This window comes from Oncorhynchus masou, chromosome 6 (genome assembly GCF_036934945.1).
Source record: "Oncorhynchus masou masou isolate Uvic2021 chromosome 6, UVic_Omas_1.1, whole genome shotgun sequence".
In the NCBI taxonomy this organism is placed as follows: Eukaryota; Metazoa; Chordata; class Actinopteri; order Salmoniformes; family Salmonidae; genus Oncorhynchus; species Oncorhynchus masou.
The window spans coordinates 68,951,776-68,969,823 of NC_088217.1; the positions used below are offsets into that span (position 1 = coordinate 68,951,776).

The 18,048-nt window shown below is 43.3% G+C and overlaps 1 protein-coding gene across 1 annotated transcript in view; it reads left to right on the top strand.

Moving 5' to 3' along the window:
* Positions 1 to 18,048, top strand: part of LOC135541673 (low-density lipoprotein receptor-related protein 1B-like) — a 130,175-nt gene that overhangs the window by 59,645 nt on the left and 52,482 nt on the right. Inside the window, exons 49-61 of the mRNA XM_064967996.1 lie at positions 203 to 386; positions 2,652 to 2,737; positions 2,943 to 3,071; positions 5,757 to 5,938; positions 6,417 to 6,616; positions 8,376 to 8,564; positions 8,741 to 8,889; positions 9,563 to 9,656; positions 9,849 to 9,965; positions 10,165 to 10,284; positions 13,611 to 13,730; positions 17,266 to 17,382; positions 17,834 to 18,048. The exon at positions 17,834 to 18,048 is cut by the window's right edge and continues 28 nt beyond it. Of these exons, the coding sequence (XP_064824068.1) occupies positions 203 to 386; positions 2,652 to 2,737; positions 2,943 to 3,071; positions 5,757 to 5,938; positions 6,417 to 6,616; positions 8,376 to 8,564; positions 8,741 to 8,889; positions 9,563 to 9,656; positions 9,849 to 9,965; positions 10,165 to 10,284; positions 13,611 to 13,730; positions 17,266 to 17,382; positions 17,834 to 18,048 (1,902 nt within the window). The remainder of the gene's footprint in view (positions 1 to 202; positions 387 to 2,651; positions 2,738 to 2,942; positions 3,072 to 5,756; positions 5,939 to 6,416; positions 6,617 to 8,375; positions 8,565 to 8,740; positions 8,890 to 9,562; positions 9,657 to 9,848; positions 9,966 to 10,164; positions 10,285 to 13,610; positions 13,731 to 17,265; positions 17,383 to 17,833) is intronic.

The window sequence follows — 18,048 nt, forward strand, 5'->3', positions numbered from 1 at the left end:
TGGCTCGCCAACAAAACAAACCATGGATTTTGCACTCAGAACCTACTAAATCCCTTTGTGTCATAGTATCCCTGTATCGTCAGTAGTCACACCCGATGGCGACAGTACCCCGTGACTTTTCTATTGATTAATTCAGTGCCTCCGCACATGGATTCTGTTAGAAAAATAATGGCTCTCAATTTCTCCCTCACGTCCGATCCAGTGCAAGTGTTGGCCGGGATTTCGCTTGAAGAATGATGCCCAAACGTGTGTTGACATTGACGAGTGTTCATCCGACTTCCCCTGTAGCCAGCTCTGCGTCAACACATACGGATCTTACAAGTGTCTGTGTGCAGACGGCTACGAGGCGCCAGCTAAGAACTCGCACAGCTGCAGGTCTCTCTCAGGTATACCTCTGTCTCTACCTCCATCATTTTCTCTTCTGTTCTTTTTTTTTTTATCTCCCTCTCTCTCTCTCTCTCTCTCTCTCTCTCTCTCTCTCTCTCCCCCTCTCTCTCTCTCTCTCTCTCTCTCTCTCTCTCTCTCTCCTCTTACTCGTCCGTCCTTGTATCTGTGCCTCGGCTGCTTGAGGTACCATTTTCTCCATCTTCGTTCGTCCATTCCTTCTCTCCATCTTCTCTCTCTTCCTTCTTTTACACATCTTCCCATGTGTCTGATCCTCTGTCACCCACCTTCCTGCCTGATTTTTTTTTTGAAATCAGGGACTTCGGGAAATCACAAGGGAATTATCTTGCCGTCAGAACAAGGATCCTGATTAGTCAAAAGAGGACACTAGAATATGTATGACGTAAAACCACTTGTTCTATCTCTATGGGAAGGTACCTGTAGTGAGCCCAGTCAAATAATAGCCTGTGATGGTGATATATACTAGGGCTTGGAGCTCGGGAGGAAATCAGTGGTTGTATAAGATTGACACCTCCAGAGCCTCTGACTGTAACGTTACTGCACCTGCTGTAGAATAATGAGACGATGCATTAAAAGTAATGACTTTATGAGTAATGATGAGCTACAGTCCCTTGCAAAGGTATTCACCCCCTTGGCATTTTTCCTATTTTGTTGCATTACAACCTGTAATTTAAATGGAATGTTATTTCGATTTCATGTAATGGACATACACAAAATAGTCCAAATTGGTGAAGGGAATTGAAAAAAATTACTTGTTTCAAAAAAGTTGAAAAATAAAAAAACAGAAAAGTGGTGGGTGCATATGAATTCACTCGCTTTGCTATGAAGCCCCTAAATAAGATCTGGTGCAATCAATTACCTTCAGAAGTCATATAATTAATTAAATAAAGTCAGCCTGTGTGCAATCCAAGTATCACATGATCTGTCACATGATCTCAGTACATATACACCTGTTCTGAACGGCCTCAGAGACTGCAAAACAACTTAGCATGGGGCACCACCAATCAAGCGACACTATGAAGAACAAGGAGCTCTCCAAACAGGTCAGGGACAAAGTTGTGGAGAAGTACTGATCAGGGTTGGGTTATAAAAAAATATCTGAAACTTTGAACATCCCACGGAACACCATTAAATCCATTATTAAAAAATTGAAAGAATATGGCACCACAACAAACCTGCCAAGAGAGGGCCGCCCACCAAAACACACAAACCAGGCAAGGAGAGCATTAATCACAGAGGCAACAAAGAGACCAAAGATAACCCTGAAGGAGCTGCAAAGCTCCACAGCGGAGATTGGAGTATCTGTCCATAGGACCACTTTAAGCCGTACACTCCACAGAGCTGGGCTGTATGGAAGAGAATCTATTTGGCCATCAAGGAAAACGCTACGTCTGGCGCAAACCCAACACCTCTCAACCCGAGAAAACCATCCCTGCATCATGCTGTGGGGATGTTTTTTATCAGCAGGGACTGGGAAACTGGTCAGAATTGAAGGAATGATGTATGGCGCTAAATACAGTGAAATTCTTGAGGGAAACCTGTTTCAGTCTTCCAGAGCTTTGAGACTGGGACGGAGGTTCACCTTCCAGCAGGACAATGACCCTAAGCATACTGCTAAAGCAACACTTGAGTGGTTTAATGGGAAACATTTAAATGTCTTGGAATGGCCTAGTCAAAGCCCAGACCTCAATCCCATTGAGAATCTGTGGTATGACTTAAAGATTGCTGTACACCAGCGGAACCCATCCAACTTGAAGGAGCTGGAGCAGTTTTGTCTTGATGAATGGGCAAAAATCCCAGTGGCTAGATGTGCCAAGCTTATAGAGACTTACCCCAAGAGACCTGCAGCTGTAATTGCTGCAAAAGGTGTCTCTACAAAGTATTGAGGTGGAGGTGAATAGTTATGCATGTTCTGTTTTTTTGTCTTATTTGTTTTGTTTCACACCAAAAAATATTTTGCATCCTCAAAGTGGTAAGCATGTTGTGTAAATGAAATGATTACAAACCCCCCCAAAAATCTATTTTAATTCCAGGTTGTAAGGCAACAAAATAGGGAAAATGCCAAGTGGAGTGAATATTTTCGCAAGCCATTATCTCTGAGAGCATACTGCTACAGTCACCCCTGCATATAGTGATGGTACTGAAGAGTCACACATGTCTACCAGATTATTTATTTGGACTATATTGTTAGTCGTTGCCGTCGTGAATTGTAATTGTTGTATTTTTTTTTCTTGTATTTTCTTCAGCTGAAGAGCCCTTCCTGATTCTGGCCGACCATCACGACATCAGGAAAATAAGCACTGATGGATCCAAATACACTCCTTTAAAACAGGTAAGACACCCAAAGAGAAGTGTTCCTTTTTTTGAACCAGCTCAATATTTAAGGACGGAGGAGGTTTCTTACTCTTTTTATTGATCATCTCACTTGAGTACATGTCTCTCCCCAACCAATTATGCAAAGCAATTGCTCAATATTTAATGAGGTACTTTTTCTTGTACCAACAGTACAACATGTACCTTATGATTGTGTCCCGCAGGGCCTCAGTAACATTATAGCAGTGGACTTTGACTACAGGAAGGAGTTGATTTACTGGATCGACTCGAGCTCTCCTGCTCTAACCCAACGGAGGATAAACAGAATGCGACTGAATGGGAGCGACTTGAAGGTACAGTAGAGTACCGGCTTTATACATCAGGAATTTAACAGATTCCAATTCAAAAAAAAAAAAAAAGGGTGTCTCTTTTCAATGACTTCTCCCAAAAAAACGGAAGAGGAGTGTAACGTCTGCTCCCAACTCACACTCTCAAACACCTCAATCCCCTGAACGCAGCTCACTTTCCAGCCCACTTTCCAGCTCACACTCTCAAACACGTAGATCCCCTGAGCGCACCTCACTTTCCAGATCCCAATCACCTGAATTCTAATCACTTGTTCACACAACTGCATGTCATTATCACACACTATTTAGTTCAGTTATTTGCACACCATCATTGTGAGGTATTGTTTGTTTTGTTACACTCTTCTAGTCGGAGCCCTGTTTTTCCTGTAACGTAATCCTCCCGTGTATGATAGTTTTTGCCTGCCTCACTAATGACACCTTTTGCCTATTCCCTGCCTGTACTTTAGCCTATCAAATTTCCTGTTATCAACCTTTTGCTTGATCTCCCGGACGACGTTACTAGCCTTTTCCCTGCCTGTACTGTTGCCTTTTTGGACCCCCTGTGTATGACCTTCTGCCTGCCCCTGGACCCAGTTACCTGCCTCCTGTGGTCCTTTACAATAAACACCTGCTGCGCCCTGTGCTTGAAACCAGTTCTGTCTCCCATCGTGTTCATTACAAGGAGAAGCAATATATTTCAAAAGTTGACTCATTTGTAATTTATTCAAATCACTTCCTGAATTGAGTGTCTTCAATTCAAATTGACCCCAACCGTGTTCTACATTAGCCTGACGAAGGTGTGTGGTGAGATAGTGTTCTTGTGGTAGTGGTTAACGTATGAGCCTGAGGGAAAGATGCACTTTATCCATTTTCTCTCTCGCTCTCATCCCCCACCCCCCCCACCAGGCAAGATTACACTGTTAGAGATGAGATGTTGAGAAGGTCTATAGCTGCTTTATAAATCTAGAATTCAACACCCTGACTGCGCAGCGGTTTAAATGTGACTAAAGGTGACAGTCTTCCCTGGCTGAAGGTTGAGCCGAGGCACATAAAACGATTTACTCTATAGGAGGGATTATGGCCATGTAGCGCCTAATGCGTAATGAGATTTTAATGCATTCCATTGTCAAACAATGTACACTATAGAGTGTGGATAATTCCTTAGACACACAGCTTCTTTGTAGAACATTTAACATTTTACATTTAAGTCATTTAGCAGACGCTCTTATCCAGAGCGACTTACAAACTTTGTTTTGGTGACACCTCGGGAAATACTTTATTGTTTTGGGTCTAAACCCCCTTGTTAATAGTTCACAGCATTATGCAGTTGATGGCGTACCTGAGTATTAGTTTATGGTGTTTGGCACAGAACAACGGCTGTTGGTTTAGGTTCAGCTGTATTTTATGATGTTTTGTTGTTGTCATATTTATGACAATATTTTTATTTTTTCTTTATTTTACTAGGCAAGTCAGTTAAGAACAAATTCTTATTTTCAATGACGGCCTAGGAACAGTGGGTTAACTGCCTGTTCAGGGACAGACCGACGGATTTGTACCCTGACAGCTCGGGGATTCGAACTTGCAACCTTTCGGTTACTAGTCCAACGCTCTAACCACTAGGCTACCCTGCCACCCCAATATCATCATGCTGTTATGATGAACAGTTCAACAAGTGTTACTGAACCCTGTCATGATCATGTTATGCACCATAGATACAGTACGAAATGTGCTTCCTTGCTACACAGAGGAAGATCTCTGACTCGGTATGTCAATGATTGTATCAGTGTGCATGTGTTCGCGTGTTCGCGTCCTTGGAACATGGCTGCTCTCCAATCATGGCTCCCCATTTTAGCTTTCCAAAGGCCAGGGTCAGAGTCTGGATGACGTTAGAGTGCCAACAGAACCTGAGCACCTAAGGGGGCTCCCCTTGGCTCGTTATCGTTAATACGGGGCTAATGACTCATTATAGCTTTACTGTACCCAGGATCACTCCCGTCTCATTCGTAGCTCACTGCTGCCGAAACTCTTCCGAGTCGAGACCGCTTCTGTAGTTATGGGACCAATGTAATCGTTAGAATGAAGGCGATATTAGAACTGTTGCAGTGCAGACCCATAGAAGGCTGTTGTGAGTCGTTCGGGCTTTTCACACTATCTTCTTAATTTGCGACAAAATCACTCTAGGGCTAGCTTACATTCCTTTCACGCAATCAATCGTTAACCCCGGGGTCACTGAATCCAACTGTTTGGGTTAGAATGTGAGGGCTCCACGAAACGGGTTACAGTGCTTTTTCTGATTCATCTTGAGTTGCTTTAAAGGCCCAGTGCAGTCGGAAACATGATTTCCCTGTGTTCTATATATACTTCCACACTATGAGGTTGGAATAATACCGTGAAATTGTGAAAATGACAATAGACCAATAATAGACCAATAAGAAAGAGATTTCCAAACTCTCTGCCAATGACAGCCGCTTTTCAGTTTCCCCCCTCCCCCCACTCGGACAGCTCGCAGCCAGTCCTAGGAAAAATCTTGCTTGAGAAATTGCCCTTTTGCGAAGATGAGATTTTCTCTTCTTTTTGACAAATTGAATTGAAAACAACCACATGAAGGTACTTAGTTGTTACTCAGAAATGATTTGAGATTGAGATTTGAAAGAAAATGTCCCTACCTGTTTCCTCTCCTCTGACCCACAGGTAATCCACAGGACGTCCACCCCTAGTGCTCTAGCCGTGGACTGGATCGGTAAGAACCTGTACTGGTGCGACATAAGGAAGAAGAGTCTGGAGGTGTCCAAGGCTAACGGACTCTATCCTGTGGTGCTGGTCAGCACCGGTCTGGACATCCCTACCGACCTGGCTCTGGATGCAGACACTGGGCATGTACAACTCTCCATCTTCTCCATCTGTCTTTACACCGTGCTGCTATCTGTCACGGTACCGTCTGGAGAGAATGAATCCAGAACGAGATTTAGCTATGTCTGTCGAGAGAAACCACAGACTGTCAAAAGAAATGCCAGCTAATCAGTTTGTTACTGTGTAAGTGTACCTATGCTGTTTTGTTTCTGAGGCAGTCGGCTTTCTGCTCAGGCTCTTGAAGTCTAGTACTCATTTTGATGTTGAGTTTGATATCTTCACGTAAACTTCTCCGTAACGAGAAGTAAACACAGTTAGATTTACATCATTTTTGTCATTTCGCAGACACTCTTGTCCAGAGCGACTTACAGTTAGTGCATTAACCTTAAGATGACCAAGTGAGACGACCACAATTTACAGTTCACATAGCCCATTTGACCAACGAAGTGGGAAAGTGTAGCCTAAGGTGTCTAGCTGAAAACTGTATCCATTCCTCTGTAGTTATGTGTTCTGGATCGACGGTGGAGAGTATCCCCATATCGGGAGGATAGGTTTGGACGGCAGCGGCCGGACGGTGATCAGCGACACAGATATATTCAGCCCTGCAGCTCTCACCATCGACTACACGGCAAAAAGACTTTACTGGGCTGACTCGCATCAAATTCTCTTCTCAAACATGGACGGTTCAAAAAGACGCAAAGGTAAGGGACAGTGAATTGAGTGTTGCCCTTGGTCTGTCTCTGTCTGTCTCTGTCTGTCTGTCTGTCTGTCTGTGTCAACATTTGATGGCTCAATTGTAAATAATACTTTGTGCCGATTTAAGGTCAGTTTGCCATTGACATTGTCATCGATCAACCCAGTGTTTAATTTTCCGTACTGTAATCATTTCACCACCATGGCCTATTTATTACCTCATCCCCCTTATCCTACCTCATTTGCACACACTATATATAGACTTTTTCTATTGTGTTATTGACTGCATGTTTGTTTATTCCATGTGTAACTCTGTGTTGTTGTTTTTTGTCCCACTGCTTTGCTTAATCTTGGCCAGTTCGCAGTTGTAAATGAGAACTTGTTCTCAACTGCCCTACCTGGTTAAATACAGATGAAATAAATAAATAAATAAATACAAATAAAATTGAGTGTACTTTTTCAGACTTTAGATAAAAACCTTGACATTACTGTGAAGCGGTTTGTCCGTGATTGATTCAACTCCACAGAAACCGAGCGTGAGCCAAGTCATTAATATGCCTGTTCCATACACTTCAAAGCAAGGTGTTAATTGAAATGAGTCGCTATCTATCTCTGGCATTCAACCTGTGAGAAATGAGAAATGTTTTTCTCACCTTTTTTTTGAGTTATTCATTCGGTCTAACACAATTTTCCCCCAGTACTATTTGGTTCACAAACAAAACATGTTATTAAACAAGGCTTAAAAACCTCTTAAGGATCCGACCCTTTTCATACATTTTAGCCTAAAATGACATACCCAAATCTAAGTGCGTGTAGTTCAGGACCTGAAGCAAGGATATGCATATTCTTGATACCATTTGAAAGGAAACACTTTGAAGTTTGTGGAAATGTGAAAGTAATGTTGCAGAATATAACACATTCGATCTGATAAACGATAATACAAAGAAAAACGCATGCATTTTATTGTATTTTATTTGTACCATCTTTGAAATGCAAGAGAAAGGCCATAATGTATTATTCCAGCCCAGGCGCAATTTAGATATTGGCCACTAGATGACAGCAGTGTATGTGCAACATTTTATACTGATCCAATGAACCATTGCATATCTGTTTAAAATGTGGTATCAAGATTGCCCAAATGGTCCTAATTGGTTTATTAATACATTTTCAAGTTCATAATTGTGCACTCTCCTCAAACAATAGCATGGTATTATTTCACTGTAATAACTACTGTAAATTGGACAGTGCAGTTAGATTAACAATAATTTAAGCTTTCTGCCCATTTCAGATATGTCTGTCCTAGGAAATGTTCATGTTACTTACAACCTCATGCTAATCACATTAGCCTACGTTAGCTTAACCGTCCCGTGGGGAGGACACCGATTCTGTAGAGGTTAATTAAAGTGAAGTCACGACATTCTCGACGTATTTTTATTGTTAATTTAATTTCAGTCTTTCGTCTTCAACAGCCAGTTTGTGATTAGCTGTAGTACTTATAGTCTACTCCGTGCTCTACTAAGCCATGCTGACAGACACAGTCCATTTAGTCACGTCTTTACTTCTCTTTGCCTGCAATAAAACACCACAGAGCCTGGCAGCTTGTCACAGCAATTATTCAGGACGAGCTGTGTGTGTGTGTGTGTTCAGCAGATTCCTCCTAAAGCAGTATCAGATGAACGTAATGTAGAAGTGGCATGTTAATCTACTGTGTGTGTGTGATCTGGCTGTGTTCCAGACTCTGAGTAATCAGTGTGTATTCCATTCCAGTGCCGAGTCAAGACATCCGGGAGGTGACGGCGCTGACTCTGTTTGAGGATGCCATCTATTGGACGGATGAGAAGTCCAAGTCGCTGAACCGGGCCCACAAGACCTCCGGGGCTCAGGGAGCAGAGCTGCTCAGATACTGGAGAACCATCCACAACATCAAGGTGTACCACCCTCTCCGCCAACCCGACGGTAATTGTCTAGACACTCAGTGTGTGTGTCTGCATGCCTTTGAGCGAGAGAGAGGTGTTTATTTTTTAATTGTACTGAGCAAATGTGCCCTCAGACTAATGATGCTGACAGCAGAGTTGAGGGGAAAGGGCTGTAGCTCTGGATGTTGGGTTTTAGTCTCCCTCTCTCCGCTGCAGTGCCCAAACACCAGTGTCAGGTGACCAACGGAGGCTGCAGCCACCTGTGTCTGCTCTCCCCCGGGGGAGGTTACAGGTGTGCCTGCCCCACCCACTTCTACCTGGCTGCAGAAAACAAGACCTGCCTTTCCAACTGCACAGCCAGCCAGGTCAGTGGCCCTTTTTCTCCTACTGCTTACAGAAATATTTAACATCTTAGTCATTCAGCAGACGCTGTTATCCAGAGCGACTTACAGCTAGTGAATCCATCGTTAGGTAGCTAGTTGGGACAACAACATTTCACAGTCAAAGTAAGTAAATATTGCCTGAGGAATAATTAGAGGAGTGCTTATATTTGACATGTTATACACTTGTAACATGTCCAATATGTGTGTCATGGGAATGTGTTTCTTGCATATCCCAACTCCCCCTGAGATGCCCATAGGGAGTGTGGGGTCACGGCCAGTGGCACCCTTGTCCAGCACCCCTGGATCAATTGGGTTAAGTGCCTTGCTCAAGGACACAGTGTCAGATTTTGTCGGCTTCGGAATTCAAACCAGCGACCTTTTGGTTACTAGCCCAATGCTCTAATCACAAAGGCTACTGTACCTGCCACCCAATAAAGCAGCTACCAGCTATGCCTGTGCTAGTTGGAGGGGGAGTGGGAGAGTGTGGGGGGGGGGGGACTGTGGGATAGATCAAGATACATTTTGATGAGATGTGTTTTCATATGTTTTTGGAAGATGGGGAGGGGACCAGCAGGGGTTTCATTAAGGTACTTTAGTGTCCCCAAAATCTTCCTGGATGATGATGATGATGATGAAATCTTGTTGTGTCTTGTAGTTCCGCTGTGGGACAGATGAGTGCATCCCCTTCTGGTGGAAGTGTGACACGGTGGATGACTGTGGGGACGGGTCGGACGAGCCTCCAGACTGCCGTGAGTCACCATCAACACACACATACACTTGACAAGGTCCCAGTAAGGGTGGTCACATTTTCTGTACACACCAACTCGCAATTACACAATCAATTCACAGCCCTCTAGTGGAGCAGGACACTAACTGCACAGTACAGTAAATGTTACAACCCTTCTCCCTGGTTTTATTCACTAGCTGTTCTTTCCTCACAGCTGAGTTTAAATGCCAGCCAGGGAGGTTCCAGTGTGGAACTGGTCTCTGTGCTCTGCCTCCGTTTATCTGTGATGGGGAGAACGACTGTGGGGACAACTCTGATGAAGCCAACTGTGGTGAATTTCTTTACATTTCTGGCCATTATTGTAAAAGAGAATGCATACTCGTTACTTACCTGGTTAAATAAAGTAAATAAATAAATGATGACGCTATCCATCCTATTCTGAATCCGCCCAAAAGTTTCCACAACTGTCAAAAACGACGTTGTAGACTACCTCGGCTAAGGCTAACAACTTTTGTTAATACCTTCTACAGAATCCTACATCTGTCTATCTGGACAGTTCAAATGCAGGAAGCGTCAGAAGTGCATCCCACTGAACCTGCGCTGTAACGGACAGGACGACTGTGGAGACGGCGAGGACGAGACAGACTGCCGTAAGAATCAAATCATCCGTCGATGGATGGATCTTAATAGATACGGTCTTAAAGAAGAGGCTGACTATTGTGATGAAAGTTTTGACAGCTCTGTACTTTTTGCCCGGGGGATTTCAATTACACTTGGCCATGAAAAATGAGCCTCTGCAAGATTTAGATAATAGAGTATTGAAAAGGCTTTTAGTTGTTGGCACTCTGGTCATTTCTTTAGCGAGAGACAACCCTTTGATGAATGACACAAGGAAAGAAAGGAACCGTAGAGAGAAACTCAGACTCTGAACACACCGACTCTGTGACTTCCTCTCTGATCTTCAACTCTTGGTCAATGATTCACCCTGTTAACAATTCTCTTTGGATTATAGAAAGCCCCCAGCCTTCTATGTTCATGCCGCCTTACCTGGTTAATTCCGTTTGTAGACACAAGGAAGGTCCATTATTAATAAAAGCCACATGTCCTTGTTATAATATGAAATGGAGGTGTGTTTCCTTTCAGTTGACCTAGTTTGACCTCGCTGTGGATTTTGATTGGAGTTTCATCCCCTGCTTGTTATCCCTCTGACATTTTAAAGTTCTGAACTTCTGGGTGCTTCTTTCGCTTGTCTGAAATGTACAGCACCGGGTAAAGGTTATGAGACAATTCCTCATGTCTGTGAGAGAGACAGAGAGAAGGGTCTTAGTAAGTACCTGTAGTCACACCTGTCTGGTTGTCATCGCGAATCAAAGTGACAGCTCTAAGACACACTGGAGCACGGTCTCAAGATACATACACACACGCCATCCATGAACGCCTTATTAGATCACAGTGGTGGGTTAACGACTCGTCTCAGAGCTCCAGCCCTAGAAGCAGTCTAATCTCCCTCCCTTCACCTCCTGAGTCTCTGGCTGCAGTCACATTCAACCCCGGCCTGGCTCAGTGGTAGAGCCGTGTTGCCCCGAGGCCACTGGGAACAGAGAGGAAGACACTGGTAATTGCACCAGCAGGGGGTTGAACCACGCTGGTAGGCTGGGTGAGGGTGGAGCTGGGTGGGGGAGGGTGTGAGGGGAAGGATGGGGGGGGGGGGGGGGGCTGGAGGAATATACAGCACCAAGTAAAGTGTTTCTCTGTAGCCTCTATTTTAACAAACCTAGCACAATGTAAATCTATGGCTGGCGGTCAGAGCTATAGGTTTGGGGGGAGTGTCAGAAATATTTGTTGCTATTTTCACAACCAGATTTATGGGTGCAGTAGCTAGCGGTGGCGTGGAAGGGCTGGGTTTTGCTAACTAAACGAGTTGAAGATGTATCACGACTTGACCTCTCAATGCCCAATCAGAACATGCTCCATGGCTACATATGTGGTTGCTTCAAGTTGTCGAGAGCCTGGGACTATAAAGTTATAGCTGCAAAAATATGATTCTGAGATGATTGGCGTTAGAATTCCAAACCCTCATTGGTTTGAATGGTGTCAACAATTTGTATCTTGTATTCTTTTTAACTTAACATCATGAATTAGGATAGTTATAGTACTATATAGGCTGAGAACATTGAACAGAACAAGGCCACATGAATAACAAAATGTTGACAAAAATGCAGATCGAAAGTTATGGTCCCAAGCTCACATTGTGTATTCATGGTATTTTATGTATTGCGTGGTAATCAACTCCTAGTTGAATGTTTATCCAGTATAGACTAGTTTGTTAAATAGCCTACAGAAACAAAATAACAAAAAGTAGGCCCATCCCATACTTGATAAATATGTTGAACATGTTTTTGAACTGTAATTGCATGGCATCAATATGGAAATATATTGTTAACATAGCATTTGCACTGATATATGCCTAGTGTAAAAATGCATTCGCCAGGGACATGCCAAACGTTGTCAATGAGCAATATTAAATTCACTAATTGATAAGACCTACAAAGAGAGCGAGTACTTCGAATCAAATTCTCCTAAAACGAAACAACAACTGGTTTTAAACAGACTATATGTCTGAATACAGTTACAGGCACCACAAACACCGTGAGCGTATACTGTGATATTAGGCAACAACGTAGACTACGGATGGTTTGATGCACATCCAAACTTTTCACAGGAGCTGGATAAAGATCCAATATATAAAGAGAAAAGGGGGGATATCCACTCATCATTACCGCTCCCAGATATACTCTCTATAGCTGTAGCCTACCATATAGCTGTAGCCTACCATTGCCGTTGATTTGGCCATAGTGACTTAGCCAAGTGAAAGGTAACAAAACGGGCAAATATAGCCTCAAAGCGGTTTCAGCACCAATCCCCGCGGTTGCGGTTTCCCACGGTTTGAAAGTTCCAACCGAGGAAAGTGGAAGATCCATTTTTTGGAATAACGTTTTTTTGATAACTTGTTCCTAAACAGGCTCCCTACGTTCGCGGACACCTTTCACGCAATGGGTATAGCACATAATGAGTCCAAATGTTTCACAGAAGCTGGACCAAAATAATGTCCAAGATAAAATAAAAAAAAATAGGGGAATGTCTGAGTGTTCTGATATTCATGATGTTTCAATAAAGCCTTGGTGATGTACTTAATTAAGGCTACTGTGTGCGCTTTGCCGCAAAAAAAACAGCTTTTTGTCGGCCTTAAATATCCCTAGTTGCACTCACTGAAATTGCACGTTCTTAAGGACACAACTCAAATATTTCCACCCCTCCCACCTCAGTGCAAGCCAGCTGACATTACACAGGTAAATTGTCGACCCCGGCGTTAGGGCTTGGAAAATGATGCGCGTGTGTGAGCGACAGAGCGAGACAGAGAGGATATTTCAGGAGCTGAGTCTCACCCAGGGTGCAGATTAGGGCAGACAGAAGGAGGTTTAGCCTGCGTCTGAGGGCTCAGGGGATGTCTTTCTGAGACAGAGGGAGGTTTAACCAGGGCTAATCACGCTGGGAGGGCTGAGGGTTTAGAGATGCAGCTGGAGCTCTAACCACCTCCACCCCCCTCCTGCTGGGAAAGAGGAAGCTGTGCTCTGGGTGTCAGGGTACTGTGGCAGGAAGGAGGGTGTGGAGGAAAAATGAATCTGATTTACTGATCATTGTACTTTCTCTATTGCTCCACACCATAGATTTGTGTGAATTTGATGCAACTACAGTGCATGTGCATTGCTATTGTTTTGGTCATTTTTGATCATTTTGGTACCTTCAGTTGCATTAGCTGAGGGAGTTTTTCCATTTTTATATAGACTGGTTAACTGGTCATTTTTTGTATAGCACGTGACGGCGTCTCTTTTCATCTTTATTCTTCAGAGTTGATGTACCTGTTTTAACTCCCTGTATCTTCTCTCTCTGCTGTGCCATCGGTCTCCATCCCCAGCTGAGAGCACCTGTTCTGCCAACCAGTTCCAGTGTAAGAGCTCCATGCACTGTATCTCGGCCCTGTGGGTGTGTGACGAGGACCCGGACTGTACCGATGGATCGGACGAGGCCAACTGTGGTGTGTTCTACTGTTCTACTTCTATTGTACTGCAGTGCCTTTCAGAAAGCGTTCACACACCCCTTGACCTTTTTGCCTCACATTTTGTTGTGTTACAGCCTGAATTTAAGATGGTTTAAATGGAGATTTTTGTGCAACTGGCCTACACACAATACCCCATAATGTCAAAGTGGAATTATGTTTTTTGAAATGTTTACAATTTATTTGTATTTTTTAATTAAGGAAAAACTTGAGTCATTAAGTATTCAAACCCCTTTGTTATGGCAAGCCTAAATAAGTTCAGGGGTAAAGAGTTGCTTAGCATGTCACATAAGTTACATGGACTCACTCTGTGCAATAATAGTGTTTAACATGATATTTTTATGACTACCTCATCTCTGTACCCCACACATACAATTATCTGTAATGGTCCCTCAGTCGAGTAGTGAATTTCAAACACAGATTCAACATCAAAGACAAGGGAGGTTTTCCAATAGCTCACAAAGGGCACCTATGGGCAAAGTAAATAAAACAAGCGGACATTGAATATCACTTTTAGCATGCTGAAGTTATTAATTACACTTTGGATGTATCAATACAACCAGTCACTACATAGATATAGGCATCCTTCCTAACTCAGTTGCCGGAGAGGAAGGAAACCGCTCAGGGATTTTATCATGAGGCCAATGGTTATGGACTTTAAAACAGTTACAGAATTTAATGGCTGTGATCAGAGAAAACTGAAGATGGATCAACAACACTCATTTAAATGACAAAGTGAATAGATGGAAGATTTTCCAAAACATGCATATTTTTTGCAATTAGGCCATTAAGTAATACTGCATACAATGTGGCAAAGAAATTAACTGCATGTGCTGAATACAAAGCGTTATGTTTGAGGCAAATCTGGAGCAGGTTGAGAGCTTCAAGTTCCTTGGTGTCCAAATCACCAACAAACTAACATGGTCCAAGCACGCCAAGACAGTCGTGAAGAGGGCACGACAAAACCTATTCCCCCTCAGGAGACTGAAAAGATTTGGCATGGGTCCTCAGATCCTCAAACGGTAGCTTTACCACCGAGAGCATCCTGTCTGGTTTCCTCACTGCCTAGTATTGCAACTGCTCGGCCTCCGACCGCAAGGCACTACAGAGGGTAGTGCGAACGGCCCAGTACATCACTGGGGCCAAGCTTCCTGCCACCCAGGACCTCTATACCAAGCGATGTGAAAATCGCCCTAAAAATTGTCAAAGACTCCAGCCACCCTAGTCATAGACAGTTCTCTCTGCTACCGCACGGCAAGCGTTACCGGAGCGCCAAGTCTAGGTCCAATAGGCTTCTAAACAGCTTCCAAGCCATAAGACACCTGAACACCTAATCAAATGGCTACCCAGACTATTTGCATTACCTCCCTCTCCCCCTCTTTTACACCGCTGCTACTCTCTGTTGTTATCATCTCAGCATAGTCACTTTAAAAACTAACCGGTGCCCCCGCACATTGACTCTGTACCGGTACCCCACTGTATATAGTCTTGCTATTGTTATTTCACTGCTGCTGTTACTTTTATTTCATATTCTTATCCATTTTTTTTAAACTGCATTGTTTGTTAGGGGCTCGTGAGTAAGCATTTCACTTTAAGGTCGACTACACCTGTTGTATTTGGCGCATGTGACTAATACAATTGGATTTGAAATCCAAAACATCACTGAGTACCCCTCTTTATATTTTCAATCATGGTGGTGACTGCATCATGTTATGGGTATGCTCATCTGCAAGGACTATGGAGTGTTTTAGGATACAAAGAAACAGAATAGAGCTAAGCACAGGCAAAACTCTAGAGGAAAACCTGGTTCAGGTTGCTTTCCAACAGACACTGGGAGATGAATTCACCTTTCAGCCGGACAATAACCTAAAACACAAGGCCAGATATACACTGGAGTTGCTTACCAAGACAATGTTGAATGTTCCTGAGTGGCATAGTTACAGTTTTGACTTAAAATGGCTTGAAAAAGTATGGCAAGACATAAAAAAAATGGCAAATTGACAGTGCTTGAAGATTTTTTTGAAGAATAATGTGCAAATATTGTACAAAATGCAATACTTACCCAGAAAGACTCACAGCTGTAATCACTGCCAATGTTGATTCTAACAAAATGTAACACAACAAAATGTGGAGTAAGTCAAGGGGTATGCTTTCTGAAGGCAATGTATGCTATATTATATTCTAGTCTACACTCTCAGAAAAAAGGGTTCCAAAAGTGTTCTTCGGTTGTCCCCATAAGATAACCCTTTTTGGTTCAAGGCAGGGAACCCTGTTGGTTTCCATGTAGAATCACCAAAAGGGTTCTACCTGGAACCAAAATGGTTCCTTCAAACGGTTCTCCAATGGGGACAGCCGAAGAACCCTTTTAGGTTCCAGATAGCAACTTTTTTTCTAAGAGTGTAGTCTAGTCAGTGTTTGATCTCAATGGAATGGCCTACTCTAAAGGGACATTTGTTTTTTCTATTTTGTTTTCTCTTATGCTATATGCAATCTTTGAGCAGCTAAACCCAAACGTGTAGACTTAAATTGAATGTGATAACGTCATGCAGACATCAAATGCCTTTTTAAACATTTTTTTATTTACTGATGACCACCTCATAAATGCTGACTGGTCTTTGATATGCTCATAAAGCACTTGTTAATATGGCCAGCTCCAGAGATTAGCTGGAGGAGGTTAAGTCATTTTACTGTCTCTTCCTCTCATCAAATGGACTGCTAGGGATTGACCTTGGCATTTCCACTGCTGCCTGTGCGTTTAATGATGACATTTAGGAGGATTGAGGGGATGACAGTAAGGTCTCTCTATGATTTGAGTCGTTCTCTCTGGTTTTCAGTCAGTGTTCCATTTTTTTCTCTCTTTATTCTCTCTCTATGGGTCATATTTAAAGGTTTCTTCTCATCCAACCTGGCAGATAGGAAGCATGAGAGGAGACGTACACACTTTGTGAACATGTTGTATACACCTACTGGCTTCTTTGACTTACCTTCACTGACGAGAAGCAAACAACATACGAGTTCTGGAATTCCCAGCATCTTATTTGTCTGTCTTAATTCTTAAATCTTTCAGGCATGGGAAGGAATACATTTAGTATTCAACTGTCGCGGTGTGCTCAGGTCGAATTTGAATTCTGTTAATGTCATACTAAGTCTGGGAATTAGCTCTCGAGCATGGTACCGTGTGGTTGTCAATTAATAATGCATTATGTATTTATCTATTCTAACCAATAGTTGGATTAAAAGTCTGACAGGGAGATGAGAGGAAATCACATTGCTTTGATTTTACAACGTTGGGACGACATGTACAGATGGATTACTAGGTTGTTATTTTAGAAAGAAAACAGGAAAGTTACTGTTCTCCTAGTCGTTCTGCTTGACAGTAGCAGGCGTTTGTATATACAGTATGTCAAGTAATGTTTCACCCTTTTTTGGCCATCGTCTTGTCGCGGCTCCCGTGTCACACACTTTGCTTGTGTTACGCCGTTAAGGACTGTCTTTGTTGTTTCTGTGTGCCTAGATGAGAAGACATGCGGTCCTCATGAGTTCCGGTGCCACAACAACAACTGTGTCCCGGAACACTGGAGGTGTGATGGACAGAGTGACTGCGGCGACAACACAGATGAACAGAACTGCAGTAAGTCCCTCGCCTTCGGCCTCTTGTTTAGGCTGGAAGGAATGGACTTGGAACTTGATCTTTTGTATAATACTATATAACTTGCGTACTCCCTGTCACTATAACCAGAGCCTTGTGTTTTTGGTAAATCATGTGATGTAGCAAAATTGTTATCCTGTATCTTAAAGTCTTCTCCAGAAATGACAACTGCACCAAAAAATGAAAGCGATTGTCTGAGTATGAGGCTGGATCATCTGACACAAAAAGAAAAGGGGAACGCTCAATGAAAACGCTCCAAAATGTTCAAATCCAGGTCGTGTGACATGTCTCCGCAAAACAACGTGGCCTAGTATAACTGCCACCTAGTATAACTACCACCATGTTTGGCATGATGAGGAATGTCCTGGGGGAACAGGCCTCAGTGTCATGCGCCTAAAATCACTGTCGTTCCTTATTCCCTTGCACCTCTCAGAGCCAGCAACCTGCCCCTCCAGGGACTTTGTGTGCGACAACGGAGAGTGCATCTCGGCTCGTTTCCGTTGTGACGGTGACACGGACTGTGCCGACAGCTCTGATGAAAAAGGCTGTGAGACGCGCTCGTGCCCCACGGACCAGTTCCAATGTCTCAATCACCTCTGCATCTCCAACAAGTGGCTCTGTGACGGCCGGGAGGACTGTAAGATGGGG